Source organism: Eschrichtius robustus, chromosome 3, assembly GCF_028021215.1.
Source record: "Eschrichtius robustus isolate mEscRob2 chromosome 3, mEscRob2.pri, whole genome shotgun sequence".
NCBI lineage: Eukaryota > Metazoa > Chordata > Mammalia > Artiodactyla > Eschrichtiidae > Eschrichtius > Eschrichtius robustus.
In genome coordinates this window covers 64958546-64980514 of record NC_090826.1, presented here as the reverse complement: position 1 = coordinate 64980514, position 21969 = coordinate 64958546, and the positions used below count along the sequence as shown (strand labels likewise).

Genomic DNA, 21969 nt, shown 5'->3' with positions numbered 1-21969 from the left:
GAGTGACAAGGGAAATTTTTCCTTCAATCAAAGGCTGTACTGGCCATAGACTGAGAATGAGCTATGTTCCGTTGAAGCTGGAAGAGTTTTCGAGGGAGGTAGTTCAGTACTCTGGATAGCTCCCTGCTGATTATCCTCAAAGTCCAAACCAGAGGTTAGAAGTTTCTGCTTCTTAAAGACAGTTCAAACATGTTGGCCAAGCATAGTCTCCAGAGACAGCATGGTGTAATGGAAACACTACCAGATAGGCCCAGATTCAACTATTAATTACCATTTTTCCACTATACAGTTTCATTAAAATTACTTAAATCGTTGGAGTCTCAGTTGTAAAACAAACTGAAAAATGGAAACCAGGAGGCCTACTTCATAAGATCGTTGTGAGGATTAAATGGAATAATGTTGTGAGACCTATCATGATCATTCATTCATTCCACAAGTAGGTATTTAGCACCTATTAGACCCTATTCTAAGTACTGGAGACACAGAATCAAAAAGGAGACACGTTCATGCTCATGATGTTTACAATTTAGTGTAGATACCAATAAAAAAGTAAGTAATTGGCTAAAACTATACTTCCAGGTAGATGTAAGTGCCATGAAGAAGCTATTCTACTGATTCTTGCGGGCCTAAAGCTTGAATTTTATTGGACTACGTGGGAGAAATAGCATAGGCCCAAGCCAGGTGGGAGGTCAGATAATAAACACCTGTATAAAGCTAAAATCTTTGAAGGAAAACACCAAGATTGGGTGTGAGCCAGGAATAATAACATCCATTCTACATAGGAAGATACAGAGGATAATTGCTCTATGTCATCCTTGGCTCCAGGTAAACTGAGAAAAACGAAAAAATGAAATATTTGCCCTGAGAGGTCCCATCCACAAGTCCATTCACATGCAAGTTTTCAAACAAAAATATCACTACATGTGTTTTATGGAAAACTCCAAGTTGAAGTTTTTAAGTGGTTCGGTGGGTTAGTGTCCCCAGATAATCAGAAAGAGCAAAAGCAAATCATCTGTGAAGTAACTTACACCAAATAAGGGTCAAAAAATTGCCAGTGATAAAGTTCCAAGGAATATGAGCTACAATAGAAACAAAAATTTCTAAATACATTTTAAAACAAGGAGCAAGAATTATCAGAAACAATGAACCACATAATTATATCCAAAAACTTCAGATACAGAAATAGCAGATATTCAGATATATTAACAGAATCTAAAATAAATGTGTATGAAAAGAAGAAATAATTTAGAAGTGTGTAGAAGAAACAGATTTTCAAAAGAGTCTAGTCAAATTGCAAAAGCTGTACAATTTCTAGAATTGGAATAGATACTAGACATGAATTGAATTAGAAATGCAATGAAGAGAACAGCATATTTGATCCAGCTACCAAGTGTACTGGATAGATTTGAAGAAATTACCAGAAAGCAGCATAGAGAAAGTAAAGGGTGGAAAATTTAAAAAAAGAAAGAGAGTGAGAAATGTGGAAAGTAGAGTGAGAAGATCTAAAATACATCTAATTAGAATTCCATAAAGAGAGAAGAGAGAAGATGGGGTAAAGACATGTTAGAAGAGGTAGTGACTGAGAATTTTCCAGAATTTATGAAAGATATCAATCTTCAGATTCTGGACATCTAATAAATTCAAAGCAAGATAAATAAAAATAAATCCATACCTATATACAACATAGTTAAACTGTACAATACCAAAGACAAAGAGAAATTCTAACAGCAATTAGAAAGGGCATATTGAAAATAAAGGAAATGACAATTAGATTCACAGATGATATTTTAACAGCAGCAACAACAACAAAGATGTGGAAAAGCATCTTAAAGGTGCAGGGGAAAATAATTAAACACCTTAAATCCCATATCCACTAAAATATATTTCAAGAAAGAGGGAAAATAAAGGTGTTTTCAGAATGGAAAACTCCTTTTCCGTTCAATAGTAAGATAAGAGAATCCCAGGTGAGCGTTACCTAAGGGGACGAATGTGTTCATGAACTAATGCTCTTGCGAAGGAAGGCTGTTCTTTTTGGCCTTTTACCTGGGTAGCCTCTTCTGACATCAAACATCCCAGCAGCTTTTAAAATCCCTCTGTTTTTATGTAGCTTCATGATAGATACCATAGCTTTTCCAAACTTGGTTACACATCTCCCATTACGGGGCCATAAAATAGAGAACAGAGGGCTTCCCTGGTGATGCAGTGGTTAAGAATCCACCTGTCAATGCAGGGGACATGGGTTCAAGCTCTGGTCCAGGAAGATTCCACATGCCACGGAGCAACTAAGCCCGTGCACCATGACTACTGAGCCTGCGTTATTTAAGTCTAAATAAACCATAGCCGTGTAAAACAATAAAATAATATCTAAGCTGTGGAATTAGAAAAATCATAATAAAATAAAATAATGGATAGAGTATATAATTTGGGAGGGAATGAATGAAACTAAAATGCTCTAAAATCTCTCTTTTATTTGGGAGTAGGACAAGTATATTAATATAAAATTTATTAAGTTTAATATGTTAAAGTTTCTAGGGTACCCACTAAGGAACAGAAAACCGGAGTGCCTGTTCAAATAATCCAAAGGAAGACAGGAAAAGGACAGAGTGAGAAAAAAACCCAGAGAGAATAAAATAATATGGTAGCAATGAATTCAAATTATTTCAGCAATCACAATGAATGTAACAATCAACATGACAAAAGGTATAAGAACCTTGCAGAGAAGATTATAAAACCTAACTAAAAGATGTTAAAGAACATCTAAATAAATACAAAAAGTACTATGTTCATGGCAAGGGAGACTCAATATCATAAAGATGTCATGTCTTCCCATATTGATCTATAGGTTTAAAATACCTATAATCAAAATCTTACATTTTTGTGAAAAATGCAAGCTGATTATAAAATTTATATGGAAGAGAAAAAGTCAAGAATAATCAGGAATAGTCAAGATGGGATGTGCCCTACCAGAAATCAAGAGTTTAATAATGCTATTGTAATTAAAATCGTATACAACTGACACAGGGATAAACAAATGTCCCAATGGAACAGAATAGAAAAACTGAAAACAGACCTATCTAAATGTAGATCCTTGATATGTGCACGAACTACTATTATAGATCACTGGGAAAGGGATGACTATTCTTTTTAAAAAGGAGGAAAAGAAAGTTCATGGTCGTTATTTCATGTTTGTTCATCCTGTTCTCTTTATACCTGAACTATATTTCCATCATCTCTCTCTTCAGCGAAACCTTTCTCAACTACCTCAACTCAAAGCAAACTCCCCTTTTAAAACACACTGGGAATGAATGTGTCAGTGCCTTCTTTCGTCACACGTTTCCAGCACCCAAATTCTATTCGTTTGTTTATTACAAAGAAATAAGCAGACATTTAATGCCCTAATAGTGAGGGGGTGGGATGGAAAGAAGTTTGAATTAACTGGTCGTTCATTATTTTTGAACAAAAAAAATTAGAACTTGACCGGAAAGTAAGGGTCAAAATTCTGAGCGCCACAGTTTTACTCAAATTTCAGAAATACAAAGCATGGTATTCATAGCCCAACTAATGATTCCTCTAATTTATTGTAGATAAAAATATTTAATATTCACCACTTACAGTTCAGTTATAAATGAGATATTATAGGCACCAGAAAAAAAAAAAGAAAATTTCTTCCCTTAAAGTATTTATGAGCTAATGGGGAATTAAAAATAAATGATCGTAATACAAGACAAAATAACACAAATGTATAAAGTGGCACAAACTACCATGGCCTTTGGTAAGGCATAACTGTGGAGGAGTTAGTCCCAGAAAAGGCTCTCTCACGACATAGTGATCAAGCTGACTAGATATTACCGAAGGCTGATTAATATTTTGATAAGATTGGGCGGGACTGTTGAGGTTAAAAAATAGGATATAGGAATAGGTTGACAGTAAATTAAACATGGGGTGTGTATGGGAAATAGTAGAACTTCTAGTTTGTCTATGGTGTGTGTCACCAGGGATGCTATTGCTATTCTGTGCAGGATAATTCTTTATTTTGTGGGATTGTCCAAAACATTGTAGGAAATTCAACACTCTGCCCCCCCCCACTAAATATCAGTGGCACCTCCCTAGTCACTGGGAAATACCAAAAATACCAAAATACCAAAAAATACCTCCTACAGTTCCCAAAACCCTAGAACATTTTTTGAGAAGAGAAGTGACGGGATCAATGTCTAGAACCAATGGAACATCTGATGTTCAGTGGGAGGTAAAACTGGAAATGTGTTTCACTGGTCATTTTGGATTCTGGATGACATAACGTCACTTAATTTTAGAGGCAATGTGGAATTATTGGTAGTTTTAAAGTAGGGTAGTGATATAATTGGAGGTCTACAGAAGGAAGATTATGCTGGCAGCAGAGGGTTAAGTGGATTATGGCATGGGGAAGCTGGGACTCGAGGGAGAGAAGTTAAAGACATGACAAAGAAAGCAGAGCAGCCAAGGTTGGACATATAGACTGGGGGCTAACTTTGTGTGTGTGTGTGTGTGTGTGTGTGTGTGTGACACAGAGAGCGAGAGAGAGACAGAGAGTTGGAGCCATGGATTGAAACTGCTGATTGTGGTGAGCTGGCAAGAGAAGTAAATTGGGGATGAAGAAGGGATTGGAAGAAAAGTGAACAGTTAAGGGGCCTGAGGGAAGTTTCAGTACAAAGAAGCATGGAGGAGAGGCAGTAGACTAAAAAGGGGAGTATTTGCCCTTCGGTGGTGAGGAGATACCACACTACGGCTGATACTGGATAAACCGTCCTGCTCCACAGGAGCGAGTGGACACAAGCCTCTCACCTCTCCTTTTTTCATTCCTCCTAGGAACATTGGTTTCATGGTGCTATCATCTTACACAGTTGCTGCATTCTGGAAAAACTATGTGTAAATTAAAATTTGATAACATATTCAACTTTTATAAGTTGAATTGCATTCTAAGTGCACTAGGCAAGCTTTCTATTTAAAGGAACCCTTTCATGGACCCTTTTGTAATGTGAAAAATTAATTCCAAATCAATCTGTTTCACAGTTCCAATCTCTGGATCTCTGCTTTCTTCTCCTGGACAGCTAACTAGGTCATAGCGTTCTATTCTCAGAGCCCAGCCCCACATAAACACTAATTGGTTTTCACATCTGAAAGGTTGTGTATCACTTTGTCATTTCTAAATTTACATGATGTAATCCATGTACAAGATGGGAGATTTCATACCCTGTGGGAGGAGCAAGTGCCACATGCTTAGTTTTCCAAATATATCTAAAGACACAAAATATTTTAAAAGAGGCAGAACTTCAGGAGTGCCTTCCCCAAACTCAGATTTCATCAGTTTGGGGTTTCAGCAGGAATTAACAAATGTCTATTACCTTTGGAGAAGATATCTGACACAGTTTCCCACCTTGATATTTATTTTATAAAGGAAAATAATAATTAAAAACAAATGTGGAAATAGAAACCAAAACCCCCACCAAATCAAGAATTACAAAACTACAGGCTGTAACTTTCATAACCCCAAAATTGAAAAACTAAATGCACTATTTTTAAGACATTGTTGAGGGCTCCGAGACCCAAAACTGGGAACATTTTGGGTGAGGACTACAGGCCATATCTTGTTGCTATTTAAGGAAAAATAATGCTGGGCTAAAACTTACACCTTGTGTGATTGTAATGAGTTAGTTAGAAAGCCTCTTAGATCAGAGGTTGCTAGCACCTTGCAAGGACTTTTGGGAGAGACCACACAGGTAATCAGCCTTCAAAATGGTCGCCTTTGGTCACAGCTGCTGTTTCACCTTGGCGCTCATGTTCCTCTTTTGTTTATCCCATCAGTTGCATGAGATTGACTGGCAGGTTAGATTGTAGTATTCTCTTCCAGCATGCTTCTCATGCTTGGATGTATATTGGGCTCACCTGGAAAACTTTAAAAGCTTCTGAAGTCTGGGTGCCATCCCCATGGGTCTTGGTTTAATTGGTCCTGGGCACTGGTACTTGTAAAAGTTCCCCAGGTGATTCTAATGTGCAGCCAAAGAGCCGCTGAATTCCAGGCTGTTAAACTCATGGCCCTGCTGGATCCTTGCATTCTTTGACTTTAAGAACCTATTGATCTCTGGTCTCATTTGCTCTTTCCTATACACATGCTGAAAAGTCAGGCTTGGGAGGAGTAATTGAATTCTTTCCCTGACCAACTTCCAGAAGACATTGGAAGAAGTCCAGCAAATACAAGTATTGGCAAAATATATCAGACTTCTGAAAAGTGATACCTCCTGTGCCAGAGAAATTCAGAAAGCATAGGAGAGTCCTGGGTGAGGACTCCAATTCTGCTTCAATAAACTTAGTAAAGTTACTTACTCTTTCTGAGTCTCAGTTTCCTTATCTGTAAAAATTGGAATACCTAACTTCTAAGGTTTACTTAAATGAGTATTCAAAGTGTCTAAAATAGTGCCTGGCATGCAGTAGAAGTGCAATAGTGATAGCTATTTAAATGGAAAGAATAGAGAAAATAATTAAAGCTTATTGACTGATTATGCTCCAAAATAATAATAATTACAAATTATTGAGCCAATTTATCCAATTTTTTATCCTCAGAACAAATATTTGTTACATATTGACTCCATTCCAATTACACTGCTAGCTACTAGGGTTACAGATGTGAATAAAACAGACATGGTGCATCTTACAACTTAGCTAAATGCTTTACTTATTTCTGGAGTTGATTTCAAGCAGTCCGAAGATTGACCTTACTAGAGGGGTGATACAACTACAAACTGACCTTCAATGCACCCTCACAACAAATACTCAGGGTGTGCTAGGCTGTTAAGAGAAATTTGTACCAAGTAGACAGACAAGTACTTATCAGGGTTCCATAACTGTCCCGAAGGGCCAGGGAGGTATAAAAAACCATGTGAGAATATCAAAGGGAGCATCTCAAAACACCTGATGATTTTTTCCCACCCTGTTTTGGCAGTTTTAGGAGTAGTGGTGTACCTTCCGGGTTCTTGAAGGCCAGAGCAGCTGTGTTCCCTCCACCCCCAACTCACCCAGTTGGGTGTGTTGCTGTGCCTCCCATCTGGGTAGCTGTCTATGTATTATAAGTTGTGTGACTTACCTACCTACATTATGGGAACTTGCATCCTTTGCTTGGATCTGTTGGCATTTTTCACTCAATTACTCTTGTGACAATACTGCCTCTCCCAGTAACAATCCTAAGAGCTAGTGTTACTATCTGTATATTACATATAAGACGTGGGTAACCTGCCCAAGGTCACTGAGCTCTTAAGTGGCAAAGCCAAGACTGAACCTCAGATCTGACTACACAGCTCATCCTCTTAACCTCTGCCTCAAGTGGACAAAGCTTGGGTGACTATGCTTTGGAAATACCAAAATCTGTCTCTTCAGAGAATTAAGTTTAAAACCACAAGTAAAGAAGAAGAAGAGCAGATGGAATTAGAAGATGACGTTGTACAGAAGCAAGAAAAACTACAATCCTGCAGCCTGTGGACCAAAAACCACAGTTACAGAAAGATAGAGAAGATGAAAAGGCAGAGGGCTATGTACCAGATGAAGGAACAAGAAAAAACCCCAGAAAAACAACTAAATGAAGTGGAGATAGGCAACCTTCCAGAAAAAGAATTCAGAATAATGATAGTGAAGATGATCCAGGACCTCGGAATAAGAATGGAGGCAAACATTGAGAAGATGCAAGAAATGATTTACAAAGACCTAGAAGAATTAAAGAACAAACAAACAGAGATGACCAATACAATAACTGAAATTAAAACTACACTAGAAGGAATCAATAGCAGAATAACTGAGGCAGAAGAACGGATAAGTGACCTGGAAGACAGAATGGTGGAATTCACTGCTGCGGAACAGACTAAAGAAATAAGAATGAAAAGAAATGAAGACAGCCTAAGAGACCTCTGGGACAACATTAAACGCAACAACATTCGCATTATAGGGGTCCCAGAAGGAGAAGAGAGAGAGAAAGGACCAGAGAAAATATTTGAAGAGATTATAGTCGAAAACTTCCCTAACATGGGAAAGGAAATAGCCACCCAAGTCCAGGAAGCGCAGAGAGTCCCATACAGAATAAACCCAAGGAGAAACACGCCGAGACACATAGTAATCAAAGTGGCAAAAATGAAAGACAAAGAAAAATTATTGAAAGCAGCAAGGGAAAAACGACAAATAACATACAAGGGAACTCCCATAAGGTTAACAGCTGATTTCTCAGCAGAAACTCTGCAAGCCAGAAGGGAGTGGCATGATATACTTAAAGTGATGAAAGGGAAGAACCTACAACCAAGATTACTCTACCCGGCAAGGATCTCATTTAGATTTGATGGAGAAATCAAAAGCTTTACAGACAAGCAAAAGCTAAGAGAATTCAGCACCACCAAACCAGCTCTACAACAAATGCTAAAGGAACTTCTCTAAGTGGGAAACACAAGAGAAGAAAAGGACCTACAAAAACACACCCAAAACAATTGAGAAAATGGTCATAGGAACATACATATCGATAATTACCTTAAACGTGAATGGATTAAATGCCCCAACCAAAAGACACAGACTGGCTGAATGGATACAAAAACAAGACCCATATATATGCTGTCTACAAGAGACCCACTTTAGACCTAGGGACACATACAGACTGAAAGTGAGGGGATGGAAAAAGATATTCCATGCAAATGGAAATCAAAAGAAAGCTGGAGTAGCTATACTCATATCAGATAAAATAGACTTTAAAATAAAGAATGTTACAAGAGACAAGGAAGGACACTACATAATGATCCAGGGATCAATCCAAGAAGAAGATATAACAATTATAAATATATATGCACCCAACATAGGAGCACCTCAATACATAAGGCAACTGCTAACAGCTATAAAAGAGGAAATCGACAGCAACACAATAATAGTGGGGGACTTTAACACCTCACTTACACCAATGGACAGATCATCCAAAATGAAAATAAATAAGGAAACAGAAGCTTTAAATGACACAATAGACCAGATAGATTTAATTGATATATATAGGACATTCCATCCAAAAACAGCAGATTACACGTTCTTCTCAAGTGCGCACGGAACATTCTCCAGGATAGATCATATTTTGGGTCACAAATCAAGCCTCAGTAAATTTAAGAAAATTGAAATCATATCAAGCATCTTTTCTGACCACAACGCTATGAGATTAGAAATGAATTACAGGGAAAAAAACGTAAAAAAGACAAACACATGGAGGCTAAACAATACGTTACTAAATAACCAAGAGATCACTGAAGAAATCAAAGAGGAAATCAAAAAATACCTAGAGACAAATGACAATGAAAACACGACGACCCAAAACCTATGGGATGCAGCAAAAGCGGTTCTAAGAGGGAAGTTTATAGCTATACAAGCCTACCTAAAGAAACAAGAAAAATCTCAAGTAAACAATCTAACCTTACACCTAAAGAAACTAGAGAAAGAAGAACAAACAAAACCCAAAGGTAGCAGAAGGAAAGAAATCATAAAGATCAGAGCAGAAATAAATGAAATAGAAACAAAGAAAACAATAGCAAAGATCAATAAAACTAAAAGTTGGTTCTTTGAGAAGATAAACAAAACTGATAAGCCATTAGCCAGACTCATCAAGAAAAAGAGGGAGAGGACTCAAATCAATAAAATCAGAAATGAAAAAGGAGAAGTTACAACAGACACCGCAGAAATACAAAGCATCCTAAGAGACTACTACAAGCAACTTTATGCCAATAAAATGGACAACCTGGAAGAAATGGACAAATTCTTAGAAAGGTATAACCTTCCAAGACTGAACCAGGAAGAAATAGAAAATATGAACAGACCAATCACAAGCACTGAAATTGAAACTGTGATTAAAAACCTTCCAACAAACAAAAGTCCAGGACCAGATGGCTTCACAGGTGAATTCTATCAAACATTTAGAGAAGAGCTAACACCCATCCTTCTCAAACTCTTCCAAAAAATTGCAGAGGAAGGAACACTCCCAAACTCATTCTATGAGGCCACCATCACCCTGATACCAAAACCAGACAAAGACACTACAAAGAAAGAAAATTACAGACCAATATCACTGATGAATATAGATGCAAAAATTCTCAACAAAATACTAGCAAACAGAATCCAACAACACATTAAAAGGATCATACACCACGATCAAGTGGGATTTATCCCAGGGATGCAAGGATTCTTCGATATATGCAAATCAATCAATGTGATACACCATATTAACCAATTGAAGAAGAAAAACCATATGATCATCTCAATAGATGCAGAAAAAGCTTTTGACAAAATTCAACACCCATTTATGATAAAAACTCTCCAGAAAGTGGGCATAGAGGGAACCTACCTCAACATAATAAAGGCCATATATGACAAACCCACAGCAAACATCATTCTCAATGGTGAAAAACTGAAAGCATTTCCTGTAAGATCAGGAACGAGACAAGGATGTCCACTCTCACCACTATTATTCAACATAGTTCTGGAAGTCCTAGCCACGGCAATCAGAGAAGAAAAAGAAATAAAAGGAATACAAATTGGAAAAGAAGAAGTAAAACTGTCACTGTTTGCAGATGACATGATACTATACACAGAGAATCCTAAAACTGCCACCAGAAAACTGCTAGAGCTAATTAATGAATATGGTAAAGTTGCAGGATACAAAATGAATGCACAGAAATCTCTTGCATTCCTATACACTAATGATGAAAAATATGAAAGAGAAATTATGGAAACACTCCCATTTACCATTGCAACAAAAAGAATAAAATACCTAGGAATAAACCTACCTAGGGAGACAAAAGACCTGTATGCAGAAAACTATAAGACACTGATGAAAGAAATTAAAGATGATACCAACAGATGGAGAGATATACCATGTTCTTGGATTGGAAGAATCAACATTGTGAAAATGAGTATACTACCCAAAGCAATCTACAGATTCAATGCAATCCCTATCAAATTACCAATGGCATTTTTTACGGAGCTAGAACAAATCATCTTAAAATTTGTATGGAGACACAAAAGACCCCGAATAGCCAAAGCAGTCTTGAGGCAAAAAAATGGAGCTGGAGGAATCAGACTCCCTGACTTCAGACTCTACTACAAAGCTACAGTAATCAAGACAATATGGTACTGGCACAAAAACAGAAACATAGATCAATGGAACAAGATAGAAAGCCCAGAGATTAACCCACGCACCTATGGTCAACTAATCTATGACAAAGGAGGCAAAGATATACAATGGAGAAAAGACAGTCTCTTCAATAAGTGGTGCTGGGAAAACTGGACAGCTACATGTAAAAGAATGAAATTAGAATACTCCCTAACACCATACACAAAAATAAACTCAAAATGGATTAGAGACCTAAATATAAGACTGGACACTATAAAACTCTTAGAGGAAAACATAGGAAGAACACTCTTTGACATAAATCACAGCAAGATCTTTTTTGATCCACCTCCTAGAGTAATGGAAATAAAAACAAAAATAAACAAGTGGGACCTAATGAAACTTCAAAGCTTTTGCACAGCAAAGGAAACCATAAACAAGACGAAAAGACAACCCTCAGAATGGGAGAAAATATTTGCAAATGAATCAACGGACAAAGGATTAATCTCCAAAATATATAAACAGCTCATTCAGCTCAATATCAAAGAAACAAACACCCCAATCCAAAAATGGGCAGAAGACCTAAATAGACATTTCTCCAAAGAAGACATACAGACGGCCACGAAGCACATGAAAAGATGCTCAACATCACTAATTATTAGAGAAATGCAAATCAAAACTACAATGAGGTATCACCTCACTCCTGTTAGAATGGGCATCATCAGAAAATCTACAAACAACAAATGCTGGAGAGGGTGTGGAGAAAAGGGAACCCTCTTGCACTGTTGGTGGGAATGTAAATTGATACAGCCACTATGGAGAACAATATGGAGGTTCCTTAAAAAACTAAAAATAGAATTACCATATGACCCAGCAATCCCACTACTGGGCATATACCCTGAGAAAACCGTAATTCAAAAAGACACACGCACCTGAATGTTCATTGCAGCACTATTTACAATAGCCAGGTCATGGAAGCAACCTAAATGCCCATCAGCAGACGAATGGATAAAGAAGATGTGGTACATATATACAATGGAATATTACTCAGCCATAAAAAGGAACGAAACTGAGTCATTTGTTGAGACGTGGATGGATCTAGAGACAGTCATACAGAGTGAAGTAAGTCAGAAAGAGAAAAACAAATATCGTATATTAATGCATGTATGTGGAACCTAGAAAAATGGTACAGATGAGCCAGTTTGCAGGGCAGAAGTTGAGACACAGATGTAGATAATGGACATATGGACACCAAGAGGGGAAAACTGCGGTGAGGTGGGGATGGTGGTGTGCTGAATTGGGCGATTGGGATTGACATGTATACACTGATGTGTATAAAATTGATGCCTGATAAGAACCTGCAGTATAAAAAAACAAACAAAACAACTAATACTAAACTTTTATTGGGTTATTTGTATGGAAATATGTTAATATAAATGTTTCAGACATTACATGAAATTTCTAAAAATCTTATATTTGTATTTGCATGGAAATATGTATGGAAATATGTTAATATAAATGTTTCAGACATTACATGAAATTTCTAAAAATCTTATATTTGTATTTGCATGGAAATATGTATGGAAATATGTTAATATAAATGTTTCAGACATTACATGAAATTTCTAAAAATCTTATATTTGTATTTGTATGGAAATATGTATGGAAATATGTTAATATAAATGTTTCAGACATTACAAAAAAAAAAAAAAGAAGATGACGTTGTGACTGAACCTTATCTAATCTTGGCCTATGAGCCCCTCATGAAATTATGGGAGAGACTGGAATTCAGTGAAGAATTGTGTCCAGTTTGCCTTGTTATCAATCAAGCCTGCTGATACTTAACTTCATGACATTCCATAGATTAAAGTCTTCGTGATTCAGGTTCTCATCTCTTCATAGCTGCAGCTGCAACTCTTTTGTCAGACCAGGAATATAATAACTATGGCTAAAAAGGCAACAGTAGCAATTTGTAGATGGTATAGGATCCTTGTTAAATCCAGATAATCTTTCCCCACCTTCAGGATAAAAATGTTGACTCTGATGACAGAATGTGTGAACGTGTATATGCGCATGTGTGTGTATAAGTGCATATGTGTAATGGCTCATGTACAAATGCTCTGGAGCACATGTGGAAGGACAGAGATTTTAAGCCAGTCTTTTCTGATTTTCCAGGGGTTGCAGTATGCACTTTGTAGGGTATCCATGGAGCTCGCAGTGCCTGCCTTTATTGTTCTCCATCCAGATCAGGCCATTGGTGACCAGGTTTACATACATGGAATATGACCCCAACTTCACTCCAACCACATTTGTTTAGACCAGAGGTGGTCATATAATCCAAAGCGACCAATCATATTTTCTCACATGGCAGACTGTACTTATTCCTACTTCATTATGCTTTTTGTATTTAGGCCCTTTGCCATATGACTCTGTAGGACCTCCCACTAGAGGCTGAGTATATTTTCTCTCCCTATCGATATTGGACTCAGCTATGTGACTTGCCCAAGGAATGTCGTAGGATGCAGGAGACTGTGTATTGGGGACTGGGGCGTGTAAATGGCAGTTTGCTATGGAAGAAAGCTGAACTCTGTTTTCCTCTTTTTCTGACTCGCCCCTTTGCTTAAACTTTTTTTTGTAGCTTTTGTTTTTCCTTGAGGTAAAGTTCACATAATATAAAATTAATCATTTTAAAGTGAAAAATTCAGTGGCATTTAGTATATTCACAATGTTTTGTAACCACCACCTCTATCTAATTCCAAAATATTTTCATCCCCCCAAAACAAAATCCCGTATCCATTAAGCAGTTAGTCCCAATTTCCTCCTCCCCAACCCAGACCCTGGGGCCACCAATCTACTTTTTGTTTTTATGGATTTCCCTATTGCTATTGACAGAATTGTGTCCCCCCTCCCTCCAATTTCATATGTTGGGGCCCTAACCCCTTATGTGACTGTATTGGAAATAGGGCCTTTAAGGAGGTGATTAAGGTTAAATGAGGTCAGAAGAATGAAGCCCTTGATCTGACAGAATTTGTGCCCTTATCAAAAGATAAAAAGACTCCAGAGCTCTCTCTGCCATGTGAGGGTACAGTGAAAAGGTGGCCATCTGTAAACCAGGAAAATGGCCATTTGAAAGTCCCACTAGAATCCAACCATGCTGGCACCCTGATCTCAGATTCCAGCCTCCATGGTGAGAAATTTCTGTTGTTTAAACCATCCAATCTATGGTATTTTGTTATAGCTACCCAAACTGACTAGTACACCTATTCTGGATATTTATATAAATAGGATCATACAATATGTGATCTTTGTCCCTGGCTTCCTTCATTTAGCATGTTTTCAGGGTTCATCCATGCTGTAGCATGCATCAGTACGTCATTCCTGTTATGGCTGAATAATATTCTATTGTATGGATACCACCTTCTTTATCTATTCATCTGTTGATGGATTTTTTTTTCCCCCACCTTTTGACTATTGCGAATAGTGCTGCTATAAACATTTGAGTACAGGTATTTGTTTGAGTATCTATTTTCAATTCTTTTGGAAATATACCTAGGGGTGGAATTGCTGAGTCATAAGGTAATTCTCAGAACACTGAACTTTTGGTGCTCAGACCTTCAGAGTTGCTTCTTGATTCCCACACAAGAAATTCCTCCTTGAATTCCATAAGACTCCCAGAATACTGTCAATAAATTCCTTTTGTTGCTGTAGCTAGACAGTTCTTGCTGTAGTTAGACAATTCTTGCTTAAGCAAGAGTTAACCTGAAGCTTAAAGAACCTAGACTAATAGACAACAAAATTTCTAATTTTTGGTCAAAATATTAGAAGAAAAACAGGTTCAAAACTCCCCTTTCAAAGTTTGCCACAGGGGTGGTAAGTTCCCTGTTGATACTAAGCAAATCAGGTGATTATCTTGATGAGATTCTGGAATCTGACTTGACTTTGTAACTGTTGCTTAGACTACCACTTACCTTTGGGACCAGGCAGCATAGGACCTTGCATTTAGAGCATATTCCAATTCAAAACGACTCCGTAAAGCTGCCACGTGGCTTCGGCCAGGCCCTCCGCGGCTCAGCAGACAATCAGAAGAAGAGGAAGGTGAGAGAGACCCACTGCTGTTACTTGATGCAGGAGACATCAGCTGAGTGAAGGAGGGGCAATTTCTATCAATTAATAAATCCAACAGGCTTAACAGTATAGTGTAGAATGTAGATTTATTTTAACTTTCCATTCTAGGATTTCTCATATTTTAATTTCTATTCATCTCAGCTTGCTTTTCCTTTCAGCCTCTGATGGCAACACCTGGCTAGCTTTTTTTGACCCAGCTCTGTGATGAGAGCTGACCCATAAAACTTATGCTTGTCTTTAACAAAACACAGTAGGCTCAAATCAGATTCATAAAATAGAACGTTATTATTTAATGGTTAAAAGAGTCTCTACATTTTTCACTATGGTGATGAAATTCATGGCAGAGTTCCTTTAAATTGGAGCTTACAATTATTCCCTTTACATAAAAGTATTCCCTTTACATAAAATGGATTTACACACTTTCCCAAAAATACATCCATTTTATAAAATGAAGGCTGCTTTAATGTCCAGCAAGCATGAGGACTAAATAGAGTTGTTGTAAGAGAATTTTTTAAAATATTTACAAATAGTTAAGTATAGTTAGAAAATAGAAGAGTGTGAGGGAAGAAAATGAGAAAGAGAACAGGAAAAATAAGAAAGTAGTTTTCTTGAACTTTTGACACCCTTGTTACTTATGCACTCTACCTAGCACAACTGAGAATATTAGTGCTTTGACATTATAATTTCATAAGACATGTAGAGAGCAGACTTTGGTTTTTAAAAAAATAATATATATAAATTCTAAACTCTTCACAGTAGCCAAGACATTTCTAAGTAAAGCTCCAAGAATCATGTGATGTCAGTATTGAAATGAACCTTCAAACTCTTCAATGATTTAATCTCTTCTGTGCATCCTTTTCAAGTCAGCTATGCAATCTGATGGGGAAGGGGAACTCACTATCTCCAGATCCATTCATTTATGTTAGGACAGCTCTGACCATTGGAAAGTTCTTCCTCACAATTAACCAGTTCTATTATTGTACTTCATTTCCATCTGTTGGCCCACAGAGAACTAGGCCATTCCCTTTCCTATATGACAGTTCTTCCAATGTTTAAAAACAGCTGTTGACTCATCCTAGATTTCTCTTCTCTGGGGTAAGCATCCCTGGTTCCTCTAATTGGCTCTCACATACAGGATTTTCAATCCATTCACCACTCTGATCTCTATTCCCTAAAATTTGTGTTCCAGTTTTAATTATCCCTTTAAAAGGACATAACTGGGAACTATTTTATTTGGCCATCTCAGGAGAGAGAGGAATGATCACATTCTTTATTCAGGTGCAAGACAGATACTTCATATTCTAACTCCCCAAAAGCTTATTATCCACTAACCTTCATGATGCTCCTAAACCATATCTCCAACATTTGATTCTTTTACTATTGTTTCTTTGACTCTGGTGTATGATGATATATTTATTCCTATTAAATTACTTCTTAGACATGTCCTACTACTTTTCCTGCTTTCAAATATTTGTTGTCTCTCTCAACTTTACTATATCTACAAATGTCATGAGCAGAGCCTTCCTGACCTTGATCTAAACCACTGACTAAAAAGATGAAGAGTAGAGAGGATAGAGCCTTATGGAACTACACAAGTTAAGACCCTTAAAGATGATTCTAGTCCATTAATTAGTGCAATCCAGTTCAGCAAATTCTCTTTGCATATAGCCCATAGTTATTTGTCTTTTCCACTAGGGGAGATTGTGCTAAGAGGCTTGGTCAATATAACAAGACTAGCTAGCTTAGCAGATCTTGCCATTGTCCCTGTTTCTGGAATTCACTCTCTGATCTAACTGGATATATCCCAGGCTTGGTGCAGCCTTGCTCTGTCAAACACAAAGGTTCAGAGTGAGAGGATACTTGGAACTCAAGCCTGAAAAGCATCTCTCAACATCCCAAGCCTCTGGCAGATGCTCTTGTTAGTAGGGGCTGCTGTAGTCCCACCAAATATACTTCTACTTCTCTCCACCTTGTTTGTTTCAGGACTGAAGAGAAGGGAAAGGAAGTTTTATGTTTAAAGAGTAAAGCTTCCTCTTTGTAAGTTCCAGTAAAGAGTCATGAGACAGAGCCACTCACTGCAGGCAGTAATTGCAGACGTGGAACACTTTTCCAAAAGATTAGGTTCCAGGGAATTCCCTGGTGGCTCAGTGGTTAAGACTCCATGCTCCCAATGCAGGGGGCCCAGGTTCGATCCCTGGCCAGGGAACTAGATCCCACATGCATGCCGCAACTAAGAGTTTGCATGCCACAACTAAAGAGCCCACGAGCCGCAACTAAGGATCCCGCCTGCCAGAAATAAGACCCAGCACAACTAAATAAATAAATATTTAAAAAAAAAAAAGATTAGGTTCCAGTCACTCTTTGTTAAGATTTTAAGGAAAGAAAACTTTCCTTGGATGGTTCCATTTTGGGATTTAGTTGTGCAATCTCAGGTTGATGCTGTTTTTCCCCATTTTTGCCCCTCCATACACTCGTTTATACGTGAGCCTGTATGTGTGATGTCCAGCCCTCTCTCCTGTAGCATTCACTTGCATTTGGGAATATATTATTATTTTTGAATTAGTGCTCATGTTTCAGTTCCCTTGCCTATTTTCAAATGCTATCTCCCGAACAGGTGTATAGAAAATTAAGGCAATTATAGAGAAAATTAAAGCAAACAGCTCCTTGATATTAAGGAAAGAAAATTCCATTAGTCTCATTACCAACACATATCACTTTATGTAACATATGTGTGGTATAAAAGCAATGCCTCCCAATTAATTTATGTGCTAATTTTAGTAATAATTTTTCCTGTTCTTATTGAACATAAATGGACAATGGCTTAATGTTTTAGCTTACATTTTGTTGTTTGTAGGAAATTTTGTATAGAAAGTAATGATTTATATAATTACCTTCTAACCCATTTGTTATTTTAAAATTTATACATATCAATTTTTTAAGCTATGCATACCCATGTCCATTTGCTTGCCTGATTATTTGTTGGAAGGGTCCCAATTCACTCTGAATTTGCCTTTGCCCTATAGATGCAGTCAATTCTCCTCCACCCTAAGAACTTAATTGACAGGGTGAAAATATGAATGGAGTTATGGACACTCACACTTTCTTTCCACAAGCACCACCTTAACTACATTCCCCAACACAGTTGGATATTCAAGCCTTTGTAATGGACATATTTCAGAAGCCAAAGTTCTTACCTCAGTGTTGCAGAGACACTCTTCTAACTTGGTAACAACTTCAGAAAATTCAGGTCTTCCCTGTAAATAAAGAAAAGACTTCTTTTCCCCAAAGAATAAAAGGGAGGCAGCTGTCTTTGGATTTTAAAGTTGGATATTTGCATGTGCAAAGAATGAGATTAACAATAAAGTATATTTTTATTTAAAATACACTTGTATTGAAGTGTTAATTGAATGTTCATTTGCTGTTCATGGAGGGATGTTGAATCTCCCTCTGATAAGAGTTTTAAGTCAGAATTTGCAACTACATTCAGATAATGAAATAGTGGAAAAGCTTTAATTAGCTTTGCGCGCTTTTACACGGCAGGTTTGCCTCTTCAAAATCAAAGAATAAAAGTGAATACTAAAAACTATTAACTATCTCAGTGCCCTATAATACACTGTTCAATGTGTCTGTAGGGAAAGAACTGCTACAGCTAATTTTATAATTAGCTTCATTTTTGAAAATATCATCTCAGATTCAAAACTAAGATCAATAGCAACCTCATGACTATGCCCTACTTTAGGGGTTAAGATAAGCTTTTAATTTTCAAAAACTGTCATTAAAGATATTGTCCACTATGAACCTTCGTGTCAGATGAGTTTGGTCAAATAAACATTTCTTGTATTCTGATTATATTCCAAGCTTTGTTCTAGTTGCTAGAGATATATAAATGACTATGGATCTATGGAAAAAATTCTCGGGATTTTAGAAAAAGTTGGTTTCTTTTGAAGAAATTATATGCCTTCTATTTTCAGGTCCTAAGGACATGTTACAGAACCTATCATTTCTCCCTTTATGAAACTTTCACTGCCAGGAGGTGGATAGCCCAATTTAACATTCAGGTGCAGTAACCAACTAATTTAGATTCTTAGTAGAACAATTTCTCCCTTAATATCTAGCCCTCCCCTGAGGACACTGCTTGCCCCAGAGCTCTCTCAAGAGGAAGCTCTTTTCTCTCACATATTCCTGTACTTCTAGGTGTGTGGGGATGGTACTGGGGGTAAGCGGGGCGAGGGGGGGGGCGTCTTTCTCAATGACATTGTAACTTCCAAATGGTTTCTCCTGGAAACTCCACCAGTTTGTCAAGCTTTTCCCCAGAGTCCCTCTCCTTTCTCTGAAGGTGTTGCATCTGGCTCACTGTCATGCTCTCTAGCACTACTCTCAGTGCTTTTATTATCCATGCAGATAAGCATTAAGGTTGCCTGACCTCTGGGTTCCTTTGTCTCCTCTTCTGCAATGCTCTTATCCTCCACCTTCCCTTGGTCACTTAGCTCCCCGGTCATTCATACCCTAGGCCCTGTTACCAGCGACGCCTGCAACTCCTCCGTGCTCTCCATCCTCACAGTTTCCGTCAGATGGCCCTCGGGGCTCTACCTCCTCTCTATCCAGCTCACTTCGTCCGGAGCTCCGACTCCAACAACTTCGACCACATAAACCATCTTACCACTTAAGAAGACCCTGCTTTGCATTGTGAAGATTTTCAAATATACCCTGAAGTAGAGGAAAATAGTGCAATAAACCCCCGTGTATATATATATCACTCAGCCTTAAAAACCATGTTTTTGCTACTATTCTATCTATCTTTTTGTCTATCATCCGATGTCTCCCCTATTTTTTGTTCCTGTTACCATCTTTTCACTATCATCCAGTCACCTTATTTCCTCCCTGATTTAGCTTAGATTACACTGGCAATCATATTCACTCCATTCCACATAGCCTCAACTCCCTTGCCCTATCATGAATTTTGTACACATTTGGAAAAATCCTAGTCTTGATTAAATCCATCCGGACGGGTCTTATTTCAAAATTATGACCCTCTAACCTGAAGTGGACCCTCAGTACTGTTTAGAGAGGCTATTTTGTATTCCTAGCTCACTCTCTCTCACTCTCTAAATGGCTCTTTTGCACCTTCTCCTCTTTCCACAAACCTCTAGTTCCCACTAATACTTCAACCACCCACCTATATCTAAACTCACATCATCTGCCTTCACTCCCTTTTCTACAGATGAACTTTGCCTGATTCTATCCGAGGGCAATTCCTTCACTGTGTACTAGATCTTATCCTTGCTAATCTACTCAAGGACATTGCTCTAACAATAATTCTCTCTACTATTTTTTGCATCATCAGCGTTCCCTTTCTATTGTTTAATCCCATCAACATACAGACATATAAATTCTCTCATCTTAAAAACAAATAAACAACAACAAAATAAAACTCTTGACTCTACTTCTTCCTCAAGCTACTACTCCATTTCTCTGTTCACCAAAATTGCTCTAAAGAGTTGTCTAAATTTGCAGACTCTTATTCTCCTTCCATCTGTCCTCCATCCCAATCAGGTTTTCTTCTATAACAATCTGCTGAAACTGCTCTTGTCAAGGATACAGATTTACCTCCTCATTGCTAAATCCATCTTACTTGGCACAGCATTAAATGCAAATAATCATTCTTTTGTCCCTGAAACATTCTTCAACTGGACTTCAGGTCACTATTTTCTCATTATTTTTCTTCACTATTACTTGCTATTTCTCAGTCTTCTCTTTAGATTTCACTTCTCCTCTTTATCTTTAAATTTTAAATTGCACCAGGCCTCAGTCTTTGGGTCTCTTCTCTATTTAATTTGTTGAAGATTTAATTCAGTCTCATGGCTTTAAAAAACAACTTCCAAATATCTATACCTAGCTTAGTACTCTTTCTTGAGCTCTTAACTCACATATGCAACTTCTTGCATTTATAGTCTTCTCTGCTTCAGTAAATGGTAACTCTATCCTTTCTGCTTCCAAAAACCACAGGATAATCTGAATTCTCTCTTTGTCATACTCTTGCTTCTAATCCACCAGCAAATCATAATCATTCTGCCTTCAAAATGTATCTAGAATCTGAATGAACAAACTGCATTTATATTGGATCAACCCTCCCCCAGATAACAACTGTAAACTCTGGATAAAATGTAAAAGATGGTGACCTGAAAGCAACAGAGAGTGAACAGGAGCAGGTAGATTTTGGAGGGGAGTCACAGAAGAAAGGAAGGGCATAGGATAAGTTTCTTATCTTTTTCTTTCTTTCTTTTTTTTTTTTTTTACAACATTTACCCTAAGGGTAGGCCCCATCTGCATCTTAGGGAGCAATTAAATTCTGATGGTGGCAAGACTGCAGTTTTGCCTGCTTGAAGAACCCGAGGATAGAATTCAGGGCATCTAGGGTAGAGTGAATTAGCTATGGCTTTGTAACAAATGATCACAAGTGGTTTAAAACAATACCCATTTATTATCTCACAGTTTCCGTGGGTCAGAGTCTAGTACAGGTTAACTGGGTCCCTTGCTCAGGGCCTCACCGATTAAAATCATGGTGTTAGTTCACTCTGTGATTCTCATCTGAGGCTCAGGGGCCTCTTCCAAGCTCACTGGTACTGGAAGAATTCATTTCCTTCAGGTCCCTGTTTTCTTGCCAACTGTTGTTCAGGGATGACTCTCAGCTTCTAGAG

At 37.7% G+C, this 21969-nt stretch overlaps 1 protein-coding gene across 1 annotated transcript in view; it reads right to left on the bottom strand.

The window, feature by feature from the left end:
* Nucleotides 1–21969, bottom strand: part of TNNI3K (TNNI3 interacting kinase) — a 299704-nt gene that overhangs the window by 44712 nt on the left and 233023 nt on the right. Inside the window, exons 22-23 of the mRNA XM_068540108.1 lie at nt 18466–18525; nt 15115–15284 (exon numbers count right to left, since the gene is read on the bottom strand). Of these exons, the coding sequence (XP_068396209.1) occupies nt 15115–15284; nt 18466–18525 (230 nt within the window). The remainder of the gene's footprint in view (nt 1–15114; nt 15285–18465; nt 18526–21969) is intronic.